Source organism: Diplotaxodon limnothrissa, linkage group LG3, assembly GCF_057381915.1.
Source record: "Diplotaxodon limnothrissa isolate DT_005_m linkage group LG3, D_limnothrissa_male_GT1.1, whole genome shotgun sequence".
Lineage (NCBI taxonomy): Eukaryota > Metazoa > Chordata > Actinopteri > Cichliformes > Cichlidae > Diplotaxodon > Diplotaxodon limnothrissa.
In genome coordinates, this window is record NC_140598.1 from 35325361 (window position 1) to 35343098 (window position 17738).

Here is a 17738-nt window from a genome sequence, read left to right on the forward strand (position 1 = left end):
TTCCTATATTATGGCCATGGACATGGTCCAATCCTGAGGCTCACCGCTCCTGATTGGCCATTTTAAAGCAAAATTAGCTACACTAGGATTGTCAGTCTGTGACTTTGGGTGAGACCCAAAATAGCTGTTTTTCCTGAAAAGGTGTGTCTACAACCAGAAAAGTAGTTACAAAGTTACAATAATGCACTGGAATGGGAAATGGAGCATATTCTCCTTGTTTCCAAGACAATATGTTTTATTCTTGGACTCCTAAGCAGCTTCGGATGGTTCACAGTTCAAAATAATACTTATTTATCTTTGTTTTTAAGCCTCAGTCTGACACTTCAGTTCGTCTTCTGTCTTTTCTTGGCTCCTCTCCCTATAAGCCAACTTTTGTCTGACTGACTGGTTTCCCTCATAAACAGAAGGTTTGAATGGTAAGGGGACCTTTTGTGCTCATGGTCAGAACTACATGTCTTAGATGAAAATATTGATGATATCCACTCTCTATAATGCAATAAAAGTGATTACATGACCTCATCACATGAAACACATACTACAGGTCATCTAACACAGTAAGAAATGTAACAATCAATTTGCACAGATGAACTGAGTTGAGTTATTGCCATTTAGAAATACATACAGAGAGACTAAAGACTGAAGACTGTTTAAGCACAAGTGCTTTGTTCAGGGATACTGACAATGACAGTCACTGTATTCATGTAAACTCTTTTTCAAAGCCTGTTTCCCTGTCATTGAAATGTGTAGCTTCTTCAGCTGCTCTCCTGCTTCCTCCAGATATTTCAGAAGCTCCACTTCCTGATCTTACTTCATCTGAAGTTCTTGCCCCTCTGGAGTTGTGTGGTTATCTATCAAAGCTGTTCCTTGTGGTGTTTACACATCTGGATTCTTGAGCATCACCTCTTTTTCATCATGTTCATGAATCCTAGTAAAAATACAGTGTTAACTTGTCATTTTGTGTTCTTTGTGGTCACATAGACCAATGTATACAATTCACAGACAAGAGGATTCACTTGTGTTTGAATATTGGCTTAATTTATCAGGCTTTTTAAAGTATTTACCCCCTATTTGGAATTGGTTTTATTTTGATTCTTCGTGAATGAAAAAAGAAGTTTAGGGTCATGGCACATTGTTGACATGCTTGCCATGTTTTCTCAGATCTCAGTAGAGAACATTTAATGTTCTTGTAATGACAAAAACACTATTTTAAAATGGAAAAAAAGAGAGACTTATTTACCTTACTCGGCATCTGTGAATGGTCAGTAGAATACTCAGAAACACGGCGAGTAAGCCCGGAACCAAGACCAATTTCAAAGACCAGGACGGGACTGGAAGATATCATGTAACATTATTAAAAACCACAGTAGTTTCACATATGGCATATGAAGCATTTCATCATGAAATCTACCTGGAACATGTATGTGTGTCTCTCTGCTCTGGTTGGTGTTCCTCTGTTGGACTCTGCAGGTGATGTTGTTGCTGTGTCTCTTCTCCACGGTCACTCTGCTGCTGACAGTATAGAGGTCATCAGGACCTCTGAGGGTCTCTGTAGGTCCAGCAGAGAGGAGGTTTCCCTCACCGTCCAACCACAGCAGCTCAGGCTCTGGATACCAGCCTGCAGACTCACACTGTAACACCACCCTGCTGCTGGTTTTACTTATTACCGTGACTTTAGGAAAGGAGACAGCACCTAAAAAAAGAAAAGACAACCAAGACCAGGAGAAATACTTTAAATTCACAGCGCCAACATTGTGGTTATTGGTTGATTATGTTTGTAAAAGGTATCAGTGTGACCAGTAATTTAGAAAAGTGAACAGGAAAAGCAGAAGAAAATGAATCGATGGAACAACTTTGCTAAAATAACCAAAGAGACACATATACACTTAAGTTAATTATACAAGTTAGTTATTATGAAAGCAAATTACTAACATAGTGTTGCATTTTGAAGAAAATATTATTGCATTTTGACACGGTACACCCTGGATAGTTTGCTAATCTGTGGAAAGGTTAACACATAAAGTCAAAAAGCATTCACGCCTACAGACAATTTTGAACTGCCAGTTAACCTGACCCCACTAACTGCATGTCTTTGGACTGTGGGAGGAGGTGGGGGTACTGGGAGAGAACCCACACAGCTGTGGGAAAAACATGTAAACGCCACACTGAAAACACCAGTCAAACCCATCAGAGCTAATACCCAAAACACTACTGTGAGGTATCACTGCAACAGCATGCTGAACATAAATGTATTCATTTGTTGACTTATTAAGGGGGCAATAAATAAGTTAACCTCTTAAGCCGCACAGAAAGCACAGAAAAAAAAAGTCTTATTTTAATTTTTGCTTTTTTGACAAAAGTTATGGTTTGGGTTTGAGATCTGGTTGAGGTCATCAGTGGAGAATTAGATCTCTCGAAGTTAATGACATATCCTGAGTCATGCATACATATTAACAAGAGGATCCCAAGCTTTCTTCCCTCAAGGTTGAAAAATCCTTCTACTCCATGCAGGGATCCAGTCCCATGACACTAAAGGATAACTTGATCTGAAGTAGTTGTAATGAGTAGATGTAATGTTTCCATGAGAACAAGAAGCCAGTGTCTCCATTCTTTTCTTTCAGTTACATGAGATTTTTAAACTCAAATTGAGCACTCAAAGTACTTTAAAACACATTAATACATAAAGAAAGGACATAAAAAATAATATAACGTGCATTTACTTACCAACAATGAGTTTAATGAAGGCCTCTTGTCCCACTTGTGGCACAAGGCATCTGTATATTCCCTCATCAGAGATGGTCACGTTTGAGATTTTCAGTGAAATGTCTCCATGTTCCAGTTTTTCCTTAACCACTGATGTCCTTCCTCTGTACGACGGCTGTTTGTTCACCACGTGTTCTTTTTCGTCTGCCCACTCGTAAACAAACCCGGGTGTTAGGTCAGGTCTCGCCCACTCCAGTCTCATCCCATTAGCATTCATTTCTGGTTTAACGTGGCACGGCAAAACAACCTCTTCCCCAACTGTGGCCACGACTGCTCGCAATGGAACGACAATGAGAGGCCGCCCTGAGGAGGAAATGGAAACAGCGGAGTAAAGTGAGCATTCCTGACAGTGTAAGTCACAGTTACTGTCAAACCTCTTACAGTTTACAAACAAGTTGACATTTATATAAAATTAGACCAAACTGGAAATACTACTTCTACTACTACTACTACTACTACTACTACTACTACTACTACTAATAATAATAATAATAATAATAATAATCTAACCTATTGTGGGGGTTTTTCACGTCTTAAACTTGTACTTTCTTACATGACCCAAATATTTCCCATGTGTGGGACTAATAAAGGTTTATCTTATCTTAACTTACCAAGCACTTAACCTTGGTGACGTTGAGCTCAGAGAAGAAAATGAAAAAAATGTACAAACTGTACTGTAAACTGCAGTCAAACCACATGACAGTCGTTTACACAGAAGGCATCTGACCCCAGGATATAATAAAAAACAAACAAACTACGATATAATATAATATAATATAATATAATATAATATAATATAATATAATATATGACAACAATCATGACCTGTTCAGGCAAGCAAAAATGTGGCCTTTGCTTCTGTTTTTTGGTTTAAGAAGGAGAAACACAAAAGGTTGCATAACAAAACATATAATGCAATTATGCAGTAAAAATGTCTAATAATCCAATGGCGACATCAAATGAGCGTTCAGTAGAAAAGAGTATTCAAAACACAAAAGACTACACAAAGAAATGCTTGATAGGGGTTGTATTGTGAAAGGCTTTGTGGGTTGGCTCTTTGATTCTGGAGGAGGAAGTTACTGATCTCAACCACAAATGTTTTGCACGCAGTTAAGAGGCAGCGTGTGCAATGTGAAGTGACACCATGCTGATAAAACTATGAACTCACCTCTGTGTATCAGGAGAAGGCAGAAAATCATGTGCTGTAAAATCATGGCTCTGTAGCCTCTCAACGATAACTTATATCTCCACAGATGCATCTTGGAAATCTTAAAGAAAAAGAAAAGTTGTAAAATTAACGAGATTAAAGACAATCAAAATAAATCATGCTAATTGTGCGATTTTGCTCCAAGAGAAAAAGCTTTTTCTGTTTGTTTTGTCCTCTTTTCTTCATCATTGACTGTTTTTTCTCCCTCTTCTGGTCGTTTTTAATTCGTTTTTTATATTTGCTTTCAAAACAATGAACTCCCCCTTCCAGATCTTTTCATATAAACCGATTGTTAAGTTTCTGCATTGACTCCGGACTTAGTTTTGTCGCTGTAGTCATAAGCTTCTTGCTTTTGTGTTAAATGACATTAAGTATCAAAGTTAAATCAAAAATTTATACTCACAAGAGATACTTAACTGTGATTTTATCATGTCATATAATGCGAAAAAAGCTATTCTATTCTATTCTATTCTATTCTATTGTTTTAATCTCAAAGCCAGAAAACGACAAAGACATATAAACGATGTTGGACGGTTTTAAAATCCCCCGAACTGCTGTGACCCCTTCCGTCAGCTGAGAAAACTCTAACATTTAAATCGACTGTACTTGGATGGGTAACGAAATGTTTCTCCCACTGAAAACGCTACAGCGGGATGACAGAATCGACCTTTTGGGAATTGCGACTTACTGCTATTGTGTCCTTGTTTACTTGCATTCATCTTTTATAAGGCATTGATGCCTCTTTTGTTGTTGGACCCTATCTGAAAGTTACGGATACCACGTTCACTTTCACTGTATTGTTGTCTGTTTCTTCTTTGTATTATTTGTTACGATATATTTATATAATTGCACATAAACGTTAAAACCTTTACATCGACACTGTAAGGTGTTTTACTTCTATAACAGTTCTGATGAGAATAATCAAAAGTATTTAAGAGGAATTCTTACCTCAAAGAGAACAAAAGTCTACGACTTGCTGCGCAAGAGCTGTTGTTTGTTTACACTGTCACGTGCGATCAGCCGCGTGAGCTTCCTGTCTAAAACGAGGAAATCGTGACGACGATAATATAGCTCAGTGTTTTTAAGCTAAACGTTGTTTGCAGATGCCATGTATATGTAAATATATAGCAACATATATATAAAACCTCGTGTCTCAGCGTTACCGTGAGCTTTCACTGATATGGCATTTCTGGTGTCACTTTTCTCTATAACGCTCTCTCTCTCTCTCTCTCTCTCACACACACACACACACACACACACACACACACACACACACACACACACACTGTGGTCTTTGATTTCATCATTTTCATATTTTGACAAATTTGTTTGAAGGCTGTAAAATAAATCGATTTAATAACGTTCTTTTAAAAATATATTTTATTTGGGTTAGATCAACACGTTTTTGTACATAAACGTGAAACTGGACTCGTACAGTCTCTCTATAAGAACAGAAACACCCTACAAAGGCTCGTTATCAGTGCAAAATTGCATTGAGGTTTTGCAAAAACGACGTGCTTTACCTGCTCTGTAATTCAGCCTGAAGCTGCCTCAGACCTAATAATAACTAAAGTAATACACAAGGCTTCGACAAAGATAAGTAAACTATATACTATGGCAGACTCCACGAATCAAACTATAGAGCTGGAAAGTTGACACGTCGATGAAGCACCACCAGCCCGTTTACTGTGTAAATCGAGTGTAATGTTTCATTTTTAACACCAGATGGCGACCCCTGGAGAGGTCAGGAGCACCACCTTTTTTCTTCTTTTTTTTGTTGGTGTTGAAGCGTCAGTGTGTCAGCAGGTGAGAAACAGCGGAACTGCTGCACCGCCCACAGCCAAACCAAGATCAAAAGTCTGAGGTTGTGAGTAGTGATGGGCAGATGAAGCCCCATGAAGCACTGAAGCTTTTCATCCAATTGGTTCACCCCAACGCGAAGCTTCATGAAGCTTCATTTGCTCTAGTAGGACACCTACTGGACGTAAAAATATTAGTTGGCATGAATTTGAAGAGTGTGGCCTTTTGCACACAGCCTGTAAATGTCAACAACAAAAGGAGTGTGTAAAACATGTATATTGTAGTGATGGCAGTATACTGTGTATATTTATAGTGGCAGTATGGGAAATGATCATTTACTGTGAGGTGAGGTGTGGTTGGGGTGTGGACAGTGGTTGTGCTTTTGTAACGTTGAGGTATGGACAGCTACACACTGAGGCTTTGAGCCTCAGTCCTGCCTGTTCACATTTTATTCTGTAAAAACTAAATTTTCACTGCTTTTATGACCTTTTTAGTGGGGAGAACATAGCTAGGATTTAATGATTTAACAAATCTTTTGAATCCTTTGTCCTCCACAATGCTAAATGGCTGGGAGTCCTCAATCACCATGCTGACCAGGTCTTCATCTATTTGAGATTGTTCTCCTGAGGAAAGACAATAAAGATAAAGCACAAATATAAATATCACACACGTAACTTATAACAGTTGTATAATATTGTTATATCATTTAGTAACATTACTGCATGCTATATTATCATTGCATTTGATGGCTCACCTGGTTTTGCTCCACGATCGGTGTCCCCCTTATTCTCATGCAAAGCTCTGTAGTGCCTAAGCATGGATGAGGTGTTGCTGTTATATCCCAGCTCCCTGGCACATAGCAAACACTTCACCTTGTACAAAAGTCAAGACAGCTCAACATAAATTGTATTGCACCATCAGTATCATGAAAATACATCTTCTGTAGAAATACCTTGTTGGGAGGAATAAGATCAAAATGTTCCCACACAGGGGAGGACATCCTCCTCTTCTTAGCTGGCTCCATTCTCTCCTGACTTTCTCTCCTCACTCTCATAAACCTCCAAACTGTCTCCAAACTCTCACTAACCGCAACTCTCCATCAAACACCCACATTTTTGAATGAAGTCTGAGGGGTTTATATCGCTGTCATATCTCGCGGCAAAGTTCGAACCACTTCATGAACCAGTCACGTGGTACAGCCGGGCAGCGAGGCTTCGGACGTCATCATTTTCAGCTCCTCCCATAAATGAAGCAAGCCTCGATACGCGCATCGCGGAAACGCCCCCTCCATTACTCGACACACGCTCCGAAGCCTCGATACAGAACGTCCCATCACTAGTTGTGAGTGTCAGTCAGTGTGTATGATCACACTGATCTGAAAGGCTTCTCGTGTCTGCAGAGAGAATGATAACTTCCGAAACATTTAATTTGGTTCTTCAGTAATTGAGGGGGAAAGTCTTTTGTCCTTTAGGGATGTATCGTCGTCTTTTCGTGGTTGCCAGTCTGCTGTCATCCTATATGGGTAAGAAAGAGAGCTGGGTTATGCTGATTTTGTTTAGTGCAACGATTTAATTCACGTTCAGTCAAAGACTAAAGTAGGGGAGACCGGGGATAGTTGTAACATTTTTGACATTTCTGTCTGTAAATTGGAGCTCTTTTAAGGTAGTAGATTCAAAATGTAATGCAAAGTATTTACATGTCTCTGCTATTAAATAGTGCAGCTATTTTCTCTGCAGCACAATTACCCATTGCATGGTATGGTCTCAAACACGAAGAGTGAAATGTTACAATTAACCCCATAGTCTGGGTTAGTTGTAACATATCCTGGGGTGAAATGTAACACAATGAAATAAGGGTACTAACAAAACATTAACGTGTAATCTTTGTTTATTCAACACATGAATGCACTTAGAGCCATTTATGTAGCTATGTGTGTGTGTGACAGAATGCAGAAATCCAGCTTTTGAACATATTCCAACCCCCCAAAAAGACAAATTATGTAATTTTCTGCAACTGAATATTTCATTAATTTTGGTTGGTCTTCCTTGAGTTTGGCCTCATTGGCTCAGTGGGCATTATAACCTACAACTCTTGCACTAATTTTGAACATAACAATGAAGCTGAAAAAATGTAGTTGTTCACCAGCATCGCAATTCCATTACTTTTTATCCTGGCTTACCTTGGTGTGGTTTGCAAAGTTGTAACATCTGCATTATTGTTACAACTAACCCAGACTGTTGCTGTTACAACTAACCCAGACTGTTGCTGTTACAACTGACCCAGACTCCTATAGCCATGAACTAGCTAACATTACAGCCACCAGCTAAAACATTAGCACTAAAGACCTACACAGAATATATCCCCATAGACATACAAATAACATAATTTAAGTTTGATGAGTTTAACTGCAAAGCAGATAATGCTATTAGAAGTTGAAATTAAGTAGAAAAACGTACTTTTTGTCATACAAATCACTTTTTTTCATGTTAAATTGTCTGTGTTTGACAAAATGTGCTGATTTTTCACATGTGATAGCAGAACTGAATTGGGCATGCACAGGATGAGTCACATCATTTGAAACTTAGCCCTGATTGGAGAAATTGGAAGTGTTACAACTGACCCACGTTACAACTATCCCGGTCTCCCCTAAATCAGAAGTGCCAAAGAACGTTAGGGATTTTACTGAAAGGAAAATTTAAAAGGTCGGTTAACTGCAAAACGCCCTCGTCATGCATCGCTGTTATCAGATAAAGATCACAGGAGCCAACAGGTTGTTTTTTTTTCAGGATTTCTTTAAATTAACTTTTTCCAAGCGGTGAACAGTGATTCCTGGCCGTCAACAGGATACTTAACAGCACAAGCTCAACATGACCTTTCATTGCACGTGCCGCGGATCCAAGCAATACTGCGATTGTTTGTCTTCCACTAGTGCGAGAAAGTGTTTGTTTAAACTTCACCTGTTGCCGTTACCTGTGTAAATCATGCCAAACCAGTTAGCTGAAAAATAATAACTCAGCGTCCTTAGGTCAAGTTTCAAATCTGCAGTGATCTCAGGACGTTGTTAAGAGATTTTCAGAATAAAATAATAGTTTTCAACATTATAGACAGGATTTCATATTATACATTCTGTAGTAGTGCTGTATAATTACTACAAACACTGTAGTCATAGTATTTTTAACCAGTGCTGAAATTATGGTTATTTAATGTAATTACTCACAAAGTTTGAAAAAACAAAACCATAATGCATTTAAAAGTAACCCCAAATCAATACGAATATAATATCTATAAATGGATAAGAGAGGAAGAGAAAATAACAGATATGTCAATTAAATATGCCACAGTCTAGTGCAGAGGGAATTTGGGGGACTTGAAAGAGGAAAAAACACAAACATAATTGTGAACAGCAATGATGTGCAATCATTTAATCATAATTGTTCTTTAATTGTTAAAGATGCACACACTGCATGCCTGAATCAAATGAAATGTACGGTTTGTTAACTGGTGCAGAACTGTGCACCATGTTCAAAGTTTCTGATGTTCAGTCTTAACTATGTCTGCATGTCTTAATGAGGAGTTGCTGCCATGTGATTTGTGTGAATAGATATTTGCACTGACATGCAGTTGAACTGGTGTACCAAATAAAGTGTGTTTCTATGCATCTTGCTTACGTAAATGTCACAATTATCTGTGTCCTGAAAAAGTGTGGGACATAGAGTATGTGTGAGACAGTGTGGGACATTTTCATGTATGTACAAAGTATACATCTTACAGGTTTGGGGACTTCCCCACCTTACCTCATGAACATCACTGGCATATATCTTAATCACGCTGAACCAACCAGTGCAAACCTCAATAGATGGACTCGTGCCAATAGTTGTATCATTAACCAAATACTATGCATTTAAAAATAAATGCCATCAGAAATGCAGTGCATTCAGAAGTTCATGATTAATTGGATGAGAGAATATTTGAGTGACTAAGCCGTCATTGTTGCGTCACAGGAAAGTACTGCTGCAATGTTATGCAGGTGAAAAAGATAATAAGTGCAAGCAGCTGATTGTGGCATTCAAAGTCCTCAGAAACAAAACGTCCTTGTCAGTCTTGCAGCTTTGTTTTCTGTCGGGCTCTTTGGGTGGCAATTTTCTTTCATTTCAAATAAGATACGATGGCCAAACCTGGATAAGAGAAAAAATAAATCAACAATGCCACCAAAAAACAAACAAAGAAACAACAAAAAAAAAACAACAGTTTAATGTGTCAGAATATTTTTTTTTCTCTTAAAAAGGGGCTTTCTCTTCTGAATGTCGTACTTTTGTTACAGATGTATGCCCTTATAGCTTTAATGTGGCATTAAAAATATATGGGATAGACTTGATTGTCTCTGTAATGTAACTGTAATCCTGCTGGTCAATACTCAGAGTATTGATCAGGATTTGAAAAAGGCTGGTAAACTGCAGAGTTTGCCTTGCAGCTCCGTGCTCTCTTCACCTATAGAATAACATACAGGAGTCAATCCACCTGGAGGCGTAAAGTTTTACTCACATTGTTTATTGCCTACTTCAATAACTTTAGTTTTTATCATTTTAATATGGTTGTTTATCCTTTTTGTGTTTCTTTTTTCTTTTCGTTTCTTTTTTCTAGGTAGATCCCCTGCTCAGGATCAGCCACTGCACGTTCTTGCCTTTGCTGGTGGAGATGTTATTCTACCGTGCAGTTTCAATATCTCTGACAAGGAAGACTTTCCGACTGTTGAGTGGTCCAAGGAAGGCTTGAAGCCAAATGTTGTCTTCTTGTACCGGGATGGTTGTGAGGCCTACGAGATGAAGAATCCAGCCTTCGAGTACAGGACAAGCCTCATCATGAAAAAGCTCAAAGATGGAAACATCTCATTACGGATCTCCAATGTGCAGGTGTCTGATACTGGAAAGTATCAGTGCCTCGTATTCCAGAAAAATGTCGCCAGGAAGGTTTCAACAGTGGAGCTGTTTGTGGGTATGTCCACTCATGTTCATTTCTACACAAAGAGTTCACCATTGAATTGCCTAAGTGTGCTCCACCCACTTAAATGTTGGATTCTTGTCCAATTCAGCTAAATTCATTTAACATGCGATCAGGATCTGGGTTTTACTTTAGAGTCAGAGCTTGAAGGGGCACAATTTTGAATTACAGGAGGATAAACTATGCTCCACAAAGTTTATGCTAGGTTAGATGGTGGTCATTGATATAAGTTGACCCTACCCCTAACAGCACAGAGCTCTTGGCTTTAAACATAGACAGTATCTGTGAGCTGCTTCTTTTCTTCATCTGTATCTCATTTCATCTTCTATCTATTTGATTTTCCTTTTGAATAAACAATTGAGCTATTAATAATACCTAAAAATCTGAATCCATTCTTCGGGTCGTATAGCAACTGAATAAAAATCAATGATACGTCCATAAATCCACACACTTGTAAAACTTCTCACATTTCAGCCTTTGGTTGTCAACAGTCTAAAACTACTTCAAAGTTAAATGAGTCTTGATGAGTATCGAGCTTTATTGGTTGATAAGGTTAGCCACTATCTTGCTAGAGCAAACTTTCCTTCTGCTCAAATGTTCTGTTTATGGAGGTCAACAGACGAAAGCATAGGAAACAGGGGAAACTAGCTTCTTTTAGACAGTGGAGCTGAACAGAAGAGTTGCACCAACGACCAATAAAAGAGGAGTAGACCATATTTTGACTGTGACATATACAAAGCTGCTCTAGTTGAGTTCAAAGATAAAAACATAACATAATAGATCCAAAAAAGGAAACTTTAAACAGATTTCCAAATGGAAGGAACAGAACAGAGATTATTTAAACACAGAACAAGCCACTACTTTCAGCTAAATATCACACTTTAGTGGCAAGTATCCCGAGTATAGGCTGTAAATATAGTAGCAGTTATGAAAAACACCGAGAATCAATTCCACTTTGCTCTTTAAGTAATACATTGTGTACATAACATTTAATCCTATGGGTTAAAAATACGCGACTGTATTCTGCGTCATTTCTGAAGCTTAAAGTACAAACAACAGCTTCATCCACAGGAATGTCCTTTGAGTTCAGTGTGTGTACACATTTGACTCTTTTTTTTTTTTTTTTTCTTTTCTTTTTAATAGTTGGGTGTTTCATAACAGGCTGAACTGGTTGATCATTAGCCTCATTGCTCATGTAGCAATCGCCCACCTGTGGGCTGGACCGGAAGAACATATCCGGTGTGTCCTCATTTGGTTTCATGTCTCTCTGTTTAAATGTGATTTAGACCAAATGTGGACATTAAATCAAGCTGCCACTGCCAATAATGAAAAACAGGAAATGAGACTATTGCATTTCTTGAAATTCTTGTTTCATTCGTGTCTTCATTAAATCCCTGAAGTTGAGTCACAGTCATTAGACCTTAAACAAGCAACCATTGCATCACCAAACCTCTGCCAGGGGTAGTTGATAAAATTCTGTTATTGTTACAAATTTGGATATATTTTTGTCCCTAATGAATGAAAAATATTAACACAACCAGAAACCATGGTGATACCTGCATCATTTTTTTTTTTTTTTTTTTTGGGGGGGGGGGTCTGTAAAGTAAATTGTGTGTGCTAAACTTTCAAATGACACCAGCTTTATTTCATTATTTTACTGGGAATATGGCCAGTTGGCCTTGCTCAGAAGTGCATATTATACTATTAATAATATTTGTCCAATGTAAGATTTAAACTTCTGTAAAAGTTGCCATGGTTAAGGATTGGTTCACATGAGATAATCTTTCTTTCATCAGAGGAACAGACTTTCAGGATGTCTTTTTATAGGAGGAGACACTCATCTACTTAAACGCTCAATTTCAAGGAGCTTTAGAAAAGTTGTTTACTTTATAAAAAGCACAGCTCCATATAATTATCATAGGGTCGTGACCTTACAGTTTAAATCGCTCTGAGGCAACTGCTGTTGTGATTTGACACTGTCTATAAATAGTGTAATTTAATTGTGTAAAAGCAGTTTGTATTGTCTGTGTATCACTTAGAGTGTCTTTCATTCTTCTTCAGAAGCCAAGAGTGTTATAAAGTGTGGGATTGACGTCATAGATGTAACTTTAACATAAAAACAATAACAGGTTTATCAGAAATAAGGACAGGTGCATCGGATGGCAGATTTATGATCACACCTTCTGGTTTTGTTGTTTTTACAGTGGCTGTTTCTGAGCCAAGGCTTTCAGTGATTTCAGCGGAGGGTGATGCCATAACTCTGCATTGTGAAGCAAAATGCTGGCTGCCAGAGCCTCAGGTAACATTTCTGGATGACAATGGAAAGAACATCTATGGGGAAAACCCCAAAGGACAACAAGATGCCCGTGGATGTTTCACTGTGACACAAAGAGCCACTCTGCAAAGAGCTACCAGCAGGTTATACATATTTTTTTAGACATTAATAATTGGATAAGCATTTTTAATTTTATTACAGTACTGTGCAAAAGTCTTGAATCTCTCTCTTTATATTCTGATAGGACAACAGGAAAACGCAGCGTCAGAACTCATTGTTTCTCTGGCTTTAATCTCATTAAGTAACTGTCAGGAGTAGTTCTCATGTAGTGTAACCTTATCTACTGAGGACTGGCCTCCTGAGAGCCAGGACCCCTATATTCACACTGTGAGATCATCATGACACAACACAAAATAAACATCCAAAGGAGAATTTCAGTGACCTTCAGAAACCCCGATGAGTATTCTTGAAGACTACCTAAAGAAATGACAAGAAACATTGCCTAAGAGAGTTCAGACTGTGTGCCCATTTGTGTTTGTACTTTTCAATAAATCACTGCACTTTCCCCCCATTGAATTCTTTAGGTGGGAAAAAGTGCAGTGATTTATTGCACGTAGACTGGCTCAAGACTTTTGCACAATACTGCAGATTATGTTTAACCAACTAACTGTAAAATTAGATTTTCACTTATATGATGTGATTTATAAACTGTGTATTTGTCAAACAGTATAACCTGCAGAGTTCATCTACAAGAGTTTAACCAGACCAGGGAAACAAAGATCCTCATACCAGGTATGCCAGATCTTCACGTGTGCATTCAAACACCCATATTCACATTTTGTTTAATGCATTTGCTATCTATTTAGGGTTTATGTGTAGGTTTTATTGGGATTTCGTGTGTGGAGTTTTATCAGATGACCCCTATGTTAACCATTTGCTCTCTTGTTGCTTTCCACATGTCACTTCACACCAGGATTGACACCCTAACCCACTGTTGTCTTTATTCTAAGCTGTAAGAAATCCACACCAGACCTGGGTGTACCCTCATGCTTCGCGCATCTTTTATTATCTCTGTCACGCTTGCTGTACACGCTTGGCTGCCAGTCATACACATCAACGATGAACCCCAAACATACGACCCTACACAGATTCTAGGCTGATTGCAATGCACAGGTGCGTCTGCCTTCCCTGCAGCAGCACCGCAGAACACACCTGTGATTGATAATGTAGTTCTAGCCAAAATATCTATACTTAGAAACCGATCCATCCATCCATTCTCTTCCACTTATGCATGTCTTTGGATGCTGGGAGAAAGCCAGATTACCTGTGGAGAACTCACGCAAACGCAGGGAGAACATGCAAACTCCCCACAGAAAGACCCCGCCCTGAAATTGAATTCTTTCTGTGAGGCAACAGTGCTTACCACCGTGTCACTGTGCTGCTTAGAGATCATGATAACAAATTGTATCTTTACTCCAATACAACCTATGTACGGCCTCTGCACCACATGCTTGCCAGTTTGCATATCGCCTCTATTCTTGACATTGTCTGGAGTCCTGTTGAGTTTTGTTGGCAGATCTGTCTGTCTGTCTGTCTGTCTGAGAATTATCTGTTCATATGTCAACACAATGTTATGTCATTTCAGGTGTCTGCATGAAGTCTGATCCTCACACTATCGCCATCACCATTGGAGGAACAGCACTTCTTTTCTTAGTTGCAGCTGGATTCATTGCCCTTTCATGCATAAAATGCTTCAGATTTGGTGAGTCACAGTTCTGAATTATACAAAAAAATGCAAAGCAAGGGCCATTGATATAGACTGCCAGTGAGCAGTTGAGAAACATTTTGAAATGACAGCAAAGTGGTTTTGGTGTTTTATTTTTTATTGTTGTTGTTTTAAGGATGAAGAAAAATGTAGCTGCTCTTTACATAGAGAACACAAAGACAGAATTGCAAGTCTTTAAGGTGGAAACTCAGGAGTTTTGAGACTGACTCAATAGTATACACTGATCAGGCATAACATTAATAATAACTGACATGGCACCAGTAAGTGGGTGGGATAAGTGGGAGCCAAGTGAACATTTTGTCCTCAAACTTAATGTCAGAAGCAGGAACAACTGGGATAGGCATTTGAGCAAGTTAGTTTGGGCCTAAATTGTGATGGCTAGATGACGAAGTCAGAGCACCAACGAGTTCATGTTGAGCCAAGGCTCGCTGATGGATGCGTGATCCAATCCAACAGACGAGCTACTGGAGCTCAAATTAAAGAATTAATTAAAGTTAATGTTGTTTCTGATAAAAGGTGTATGAATACATACACTGGGAAACACTTGGGAAACACCTGGTACCACAATGTACTTTTGGAAAAAGGCAAGCAGCAGATCCTGTTATACTGTTCTGCTGGAAAATCATTGCTCCTGCTACCCATGTGGGTAATACTTTGATACGTACCACCTACCTAAGAATTGTTTTTGCAGACCATGTACCCCTTTCGTGGAAATGGTTCCCTGAACTTTTTAGCAACATAATACACAACGTAATAAAGCAAAAACGGATCATGAATGGTTTATGAAGCTCAATCCAATCTGTTCGTCTGTGACATGTGTTTGGGCAAAGAAGTCCAGTCCAGTCCACTTCACAACTTCCACGACTTGAAAGACGTTTTTCTAACATCTTGATGTTTTGACAGTGAAAAAGGGACCAAAACAATATTCAATGGGTGATCATATTGTTTTGCCTGATCTGTGTATTTCTTCGAGTTCCTTTGTCTGTACAGTGATGATAGTTTTTGTTTTGTTTTACTGAAGTCATAAATCAAGTGAAAGCTAGGATAATTTTCCTATAGCCAGCTGTACAGTTTGAATTCTATTTGCCACAAGATGATTCAGCTTTTTTGTATTTTATTTTACACAGCTATTGTAAAGCAGCCAGTGAACAGAAAGACATCAAATCAAAGCCTCCTCCACCCGACAAGAGTTAACAGCACAGACAGCTCGGTAAATGGCAGCATTGGACAGATGAAAAGACAGTCTGGGTTTCTTATCGAAGATGAGACCCAAAAACTAGAGGACAGCAAAGTTGTTTCCTACAACAGTGGAACAACTGTCCAATGTCATTCCACAACCACAGCAGACGTTTCAAAACCCTCCAAACTACTGTTAACTCACGGCCCTGACAACAAGAGCTTGACCAGTGTGTACAATCCAAACCCATCTTCAGTTTCAACCAGCTTTAAAACTCCAAAATCTGATGACTTACCCAAAAGCAGGGGTTCAAAGCTTATCATCAAAAGGCAAAACAGCTTTCCAGTCCCTGGTCACATATCTCAAAGAAACCACCGTATGTACAGCAGTCCAGATATTTTACAACTACACTTACCAACATCCAACCCTTCTTCTGCTCTCAGTAGCCACCAGATGATCAACTCCAGTGTCTCACCCCATCAAAGCACCCACCATCCTCAGCGTAGACACTCGTCAGTACTTCCACAGTTAGCTGAATTTCATAACCGTCACAGCCTCCTGAGAAATTTACCTGAAGAAGATGAACATAGAAGTTTATTAAGAAATGAAAAGTAAAGGAAATGTAAGCTGTACATTTCAAGCATAAGGCAAGACAATGCTTGCTCGGTTTAAATGACTGAAACTCCTTAACTGAGCAATAACTAGAAACTGAAATTTCACACCAGTGATGGAAGCACGGAGTAGGGGCTTGACAGTCAGCTGCAGTGTCTCCTGTTCTTTGAATGTTTTTAATATTAAGCATGATTTCTTTCTTTTTCTTTACATTACCAGTCAAAAAATGGGACCAGACCATGATGTATGGTGCTTGCGATACTTTTGCTTATATATAAAAGGCTGTTTCTTTTTACTTTCATATTAAGAGTTGGGGCTAGTTTGTATCTTTTTGTTTGTTTGGAGAAAAAAACAGTTCTTTGTTAACATTATTAACACTCTGTGGGGAGATCGTGGCTCAAGAGTTGGGAGTTCGCCTTGTAATCGGAAGGTTGCCGGTTCGAGCCCCGGCTTGGACAGTATCGGTCGTTGTGTCCTTGGGCAAGACACTTCACCCGTTGCCTACTGGTGGTGGTCAGAGGGCCCGGTGGCGCCAGTGTTCGACAGCCTCGCCTCTGTCAGTGCGCCCCAGGGTGGCTGTGGCAACAATGTAGCTTGCCATCACCAGTTTGTGAATGTGTGGATGACTGGATGTGTGAAGCGCTTTGGAGTCCTTAGGGACTAGTAAACCTGTACAAATGCAGGCCATTTCACCATCACTTTGTTAACATATAGGAGTGCTTTTCCAATAGATGAAATAATTTTAGCTAATTTTTTTCTTGCACTTTAAAGCCTTTTTTTACTTGCTATTGTATTTTTTTGTATACTGTTATGTATTAATGTGCTTGAGGGAAAAAAAATATATTTCCAATTATGTTTTTGCATAAACTGTGCAAATGGAAATTGATATGTTTGTATTTTTATAGATGAACCATTGGACATTGAGCTCTGTTTCAGTGGCTCATGTAACAAAAATGTTTTGTTATCCGAAAAAAAGAAAAAGGCTCCCAAATCATTCTTGTTTGCTAATGTTTTGCACAAGGTCATTTGTGCCTTTGTTTGCTGCCCTGATTATCCCAGTGTACTTTCTGCTGCCATGAATCAGAGCTAATTTCCCTGACTTTACTTTTTACTCAGGAAATGC

The 17738-nt window shown here is 38.8% G+C and overlaps 2 protein-coding genes across 2 annotated transcripts; one reads left to right on the forward strand and one right to left on the reverse strand.

Moving 5' to 3' along the window:
* Positions 1 to 609: 609 nt before the first annotated feature.
* On the reverse strand, positions 610 to 4964 carry LOC146635544 (butyrophilin subfamily 1 member A1-like). Its single transcript, XM_085347316.1, has 6 exons — positions 4916 to 4964; positions 3929 to 4028; positions 2722 to 3063; positions 1409 to 1690; positions 1238 to 1328; positions 610 to 925 (listed from the first exon to the last, which is right to left on the reverse strand). Exons 2-6 carry the CDS (start codon positions 4017 to 4019, stop codon positions 874 to 876), a joined length of 858 nt encoding a protein of 285 aa, XP_085203442.1. The 5' UTR covers positions 4020 to 4028; positions 4916 to 4964; the 3' UTR covers positions 610 to 873.
* Positions 4965 to 7052: 2088 nt separating this feature from the next.
* Positions 7053 to 17328, forward strand: LOC146635545 (butyrophilin-like protein 1). The gene is made up of 6 exons (XM_085347281.1): positions 7053 to 7289; positions 10409 to 10759; positions 12970 to 13183; positions 13768 to 13832; positions 14686 to 14802; positions 15954 to 17328. The coding sequence occupies exons 1-6, from the start codon at positions 7241 to 7243 to the stop codon at positions 16616 to 16618; spliced, it is 1461 nt and encodes a 486-aa protein (XP_085203407.1). The 5' UTR covers positions 7053 to 7240; the 3' UTR covers positions 16619 to 17328.
* Positions 17329 to 17738: the final 410 nt, after the last annotated feature.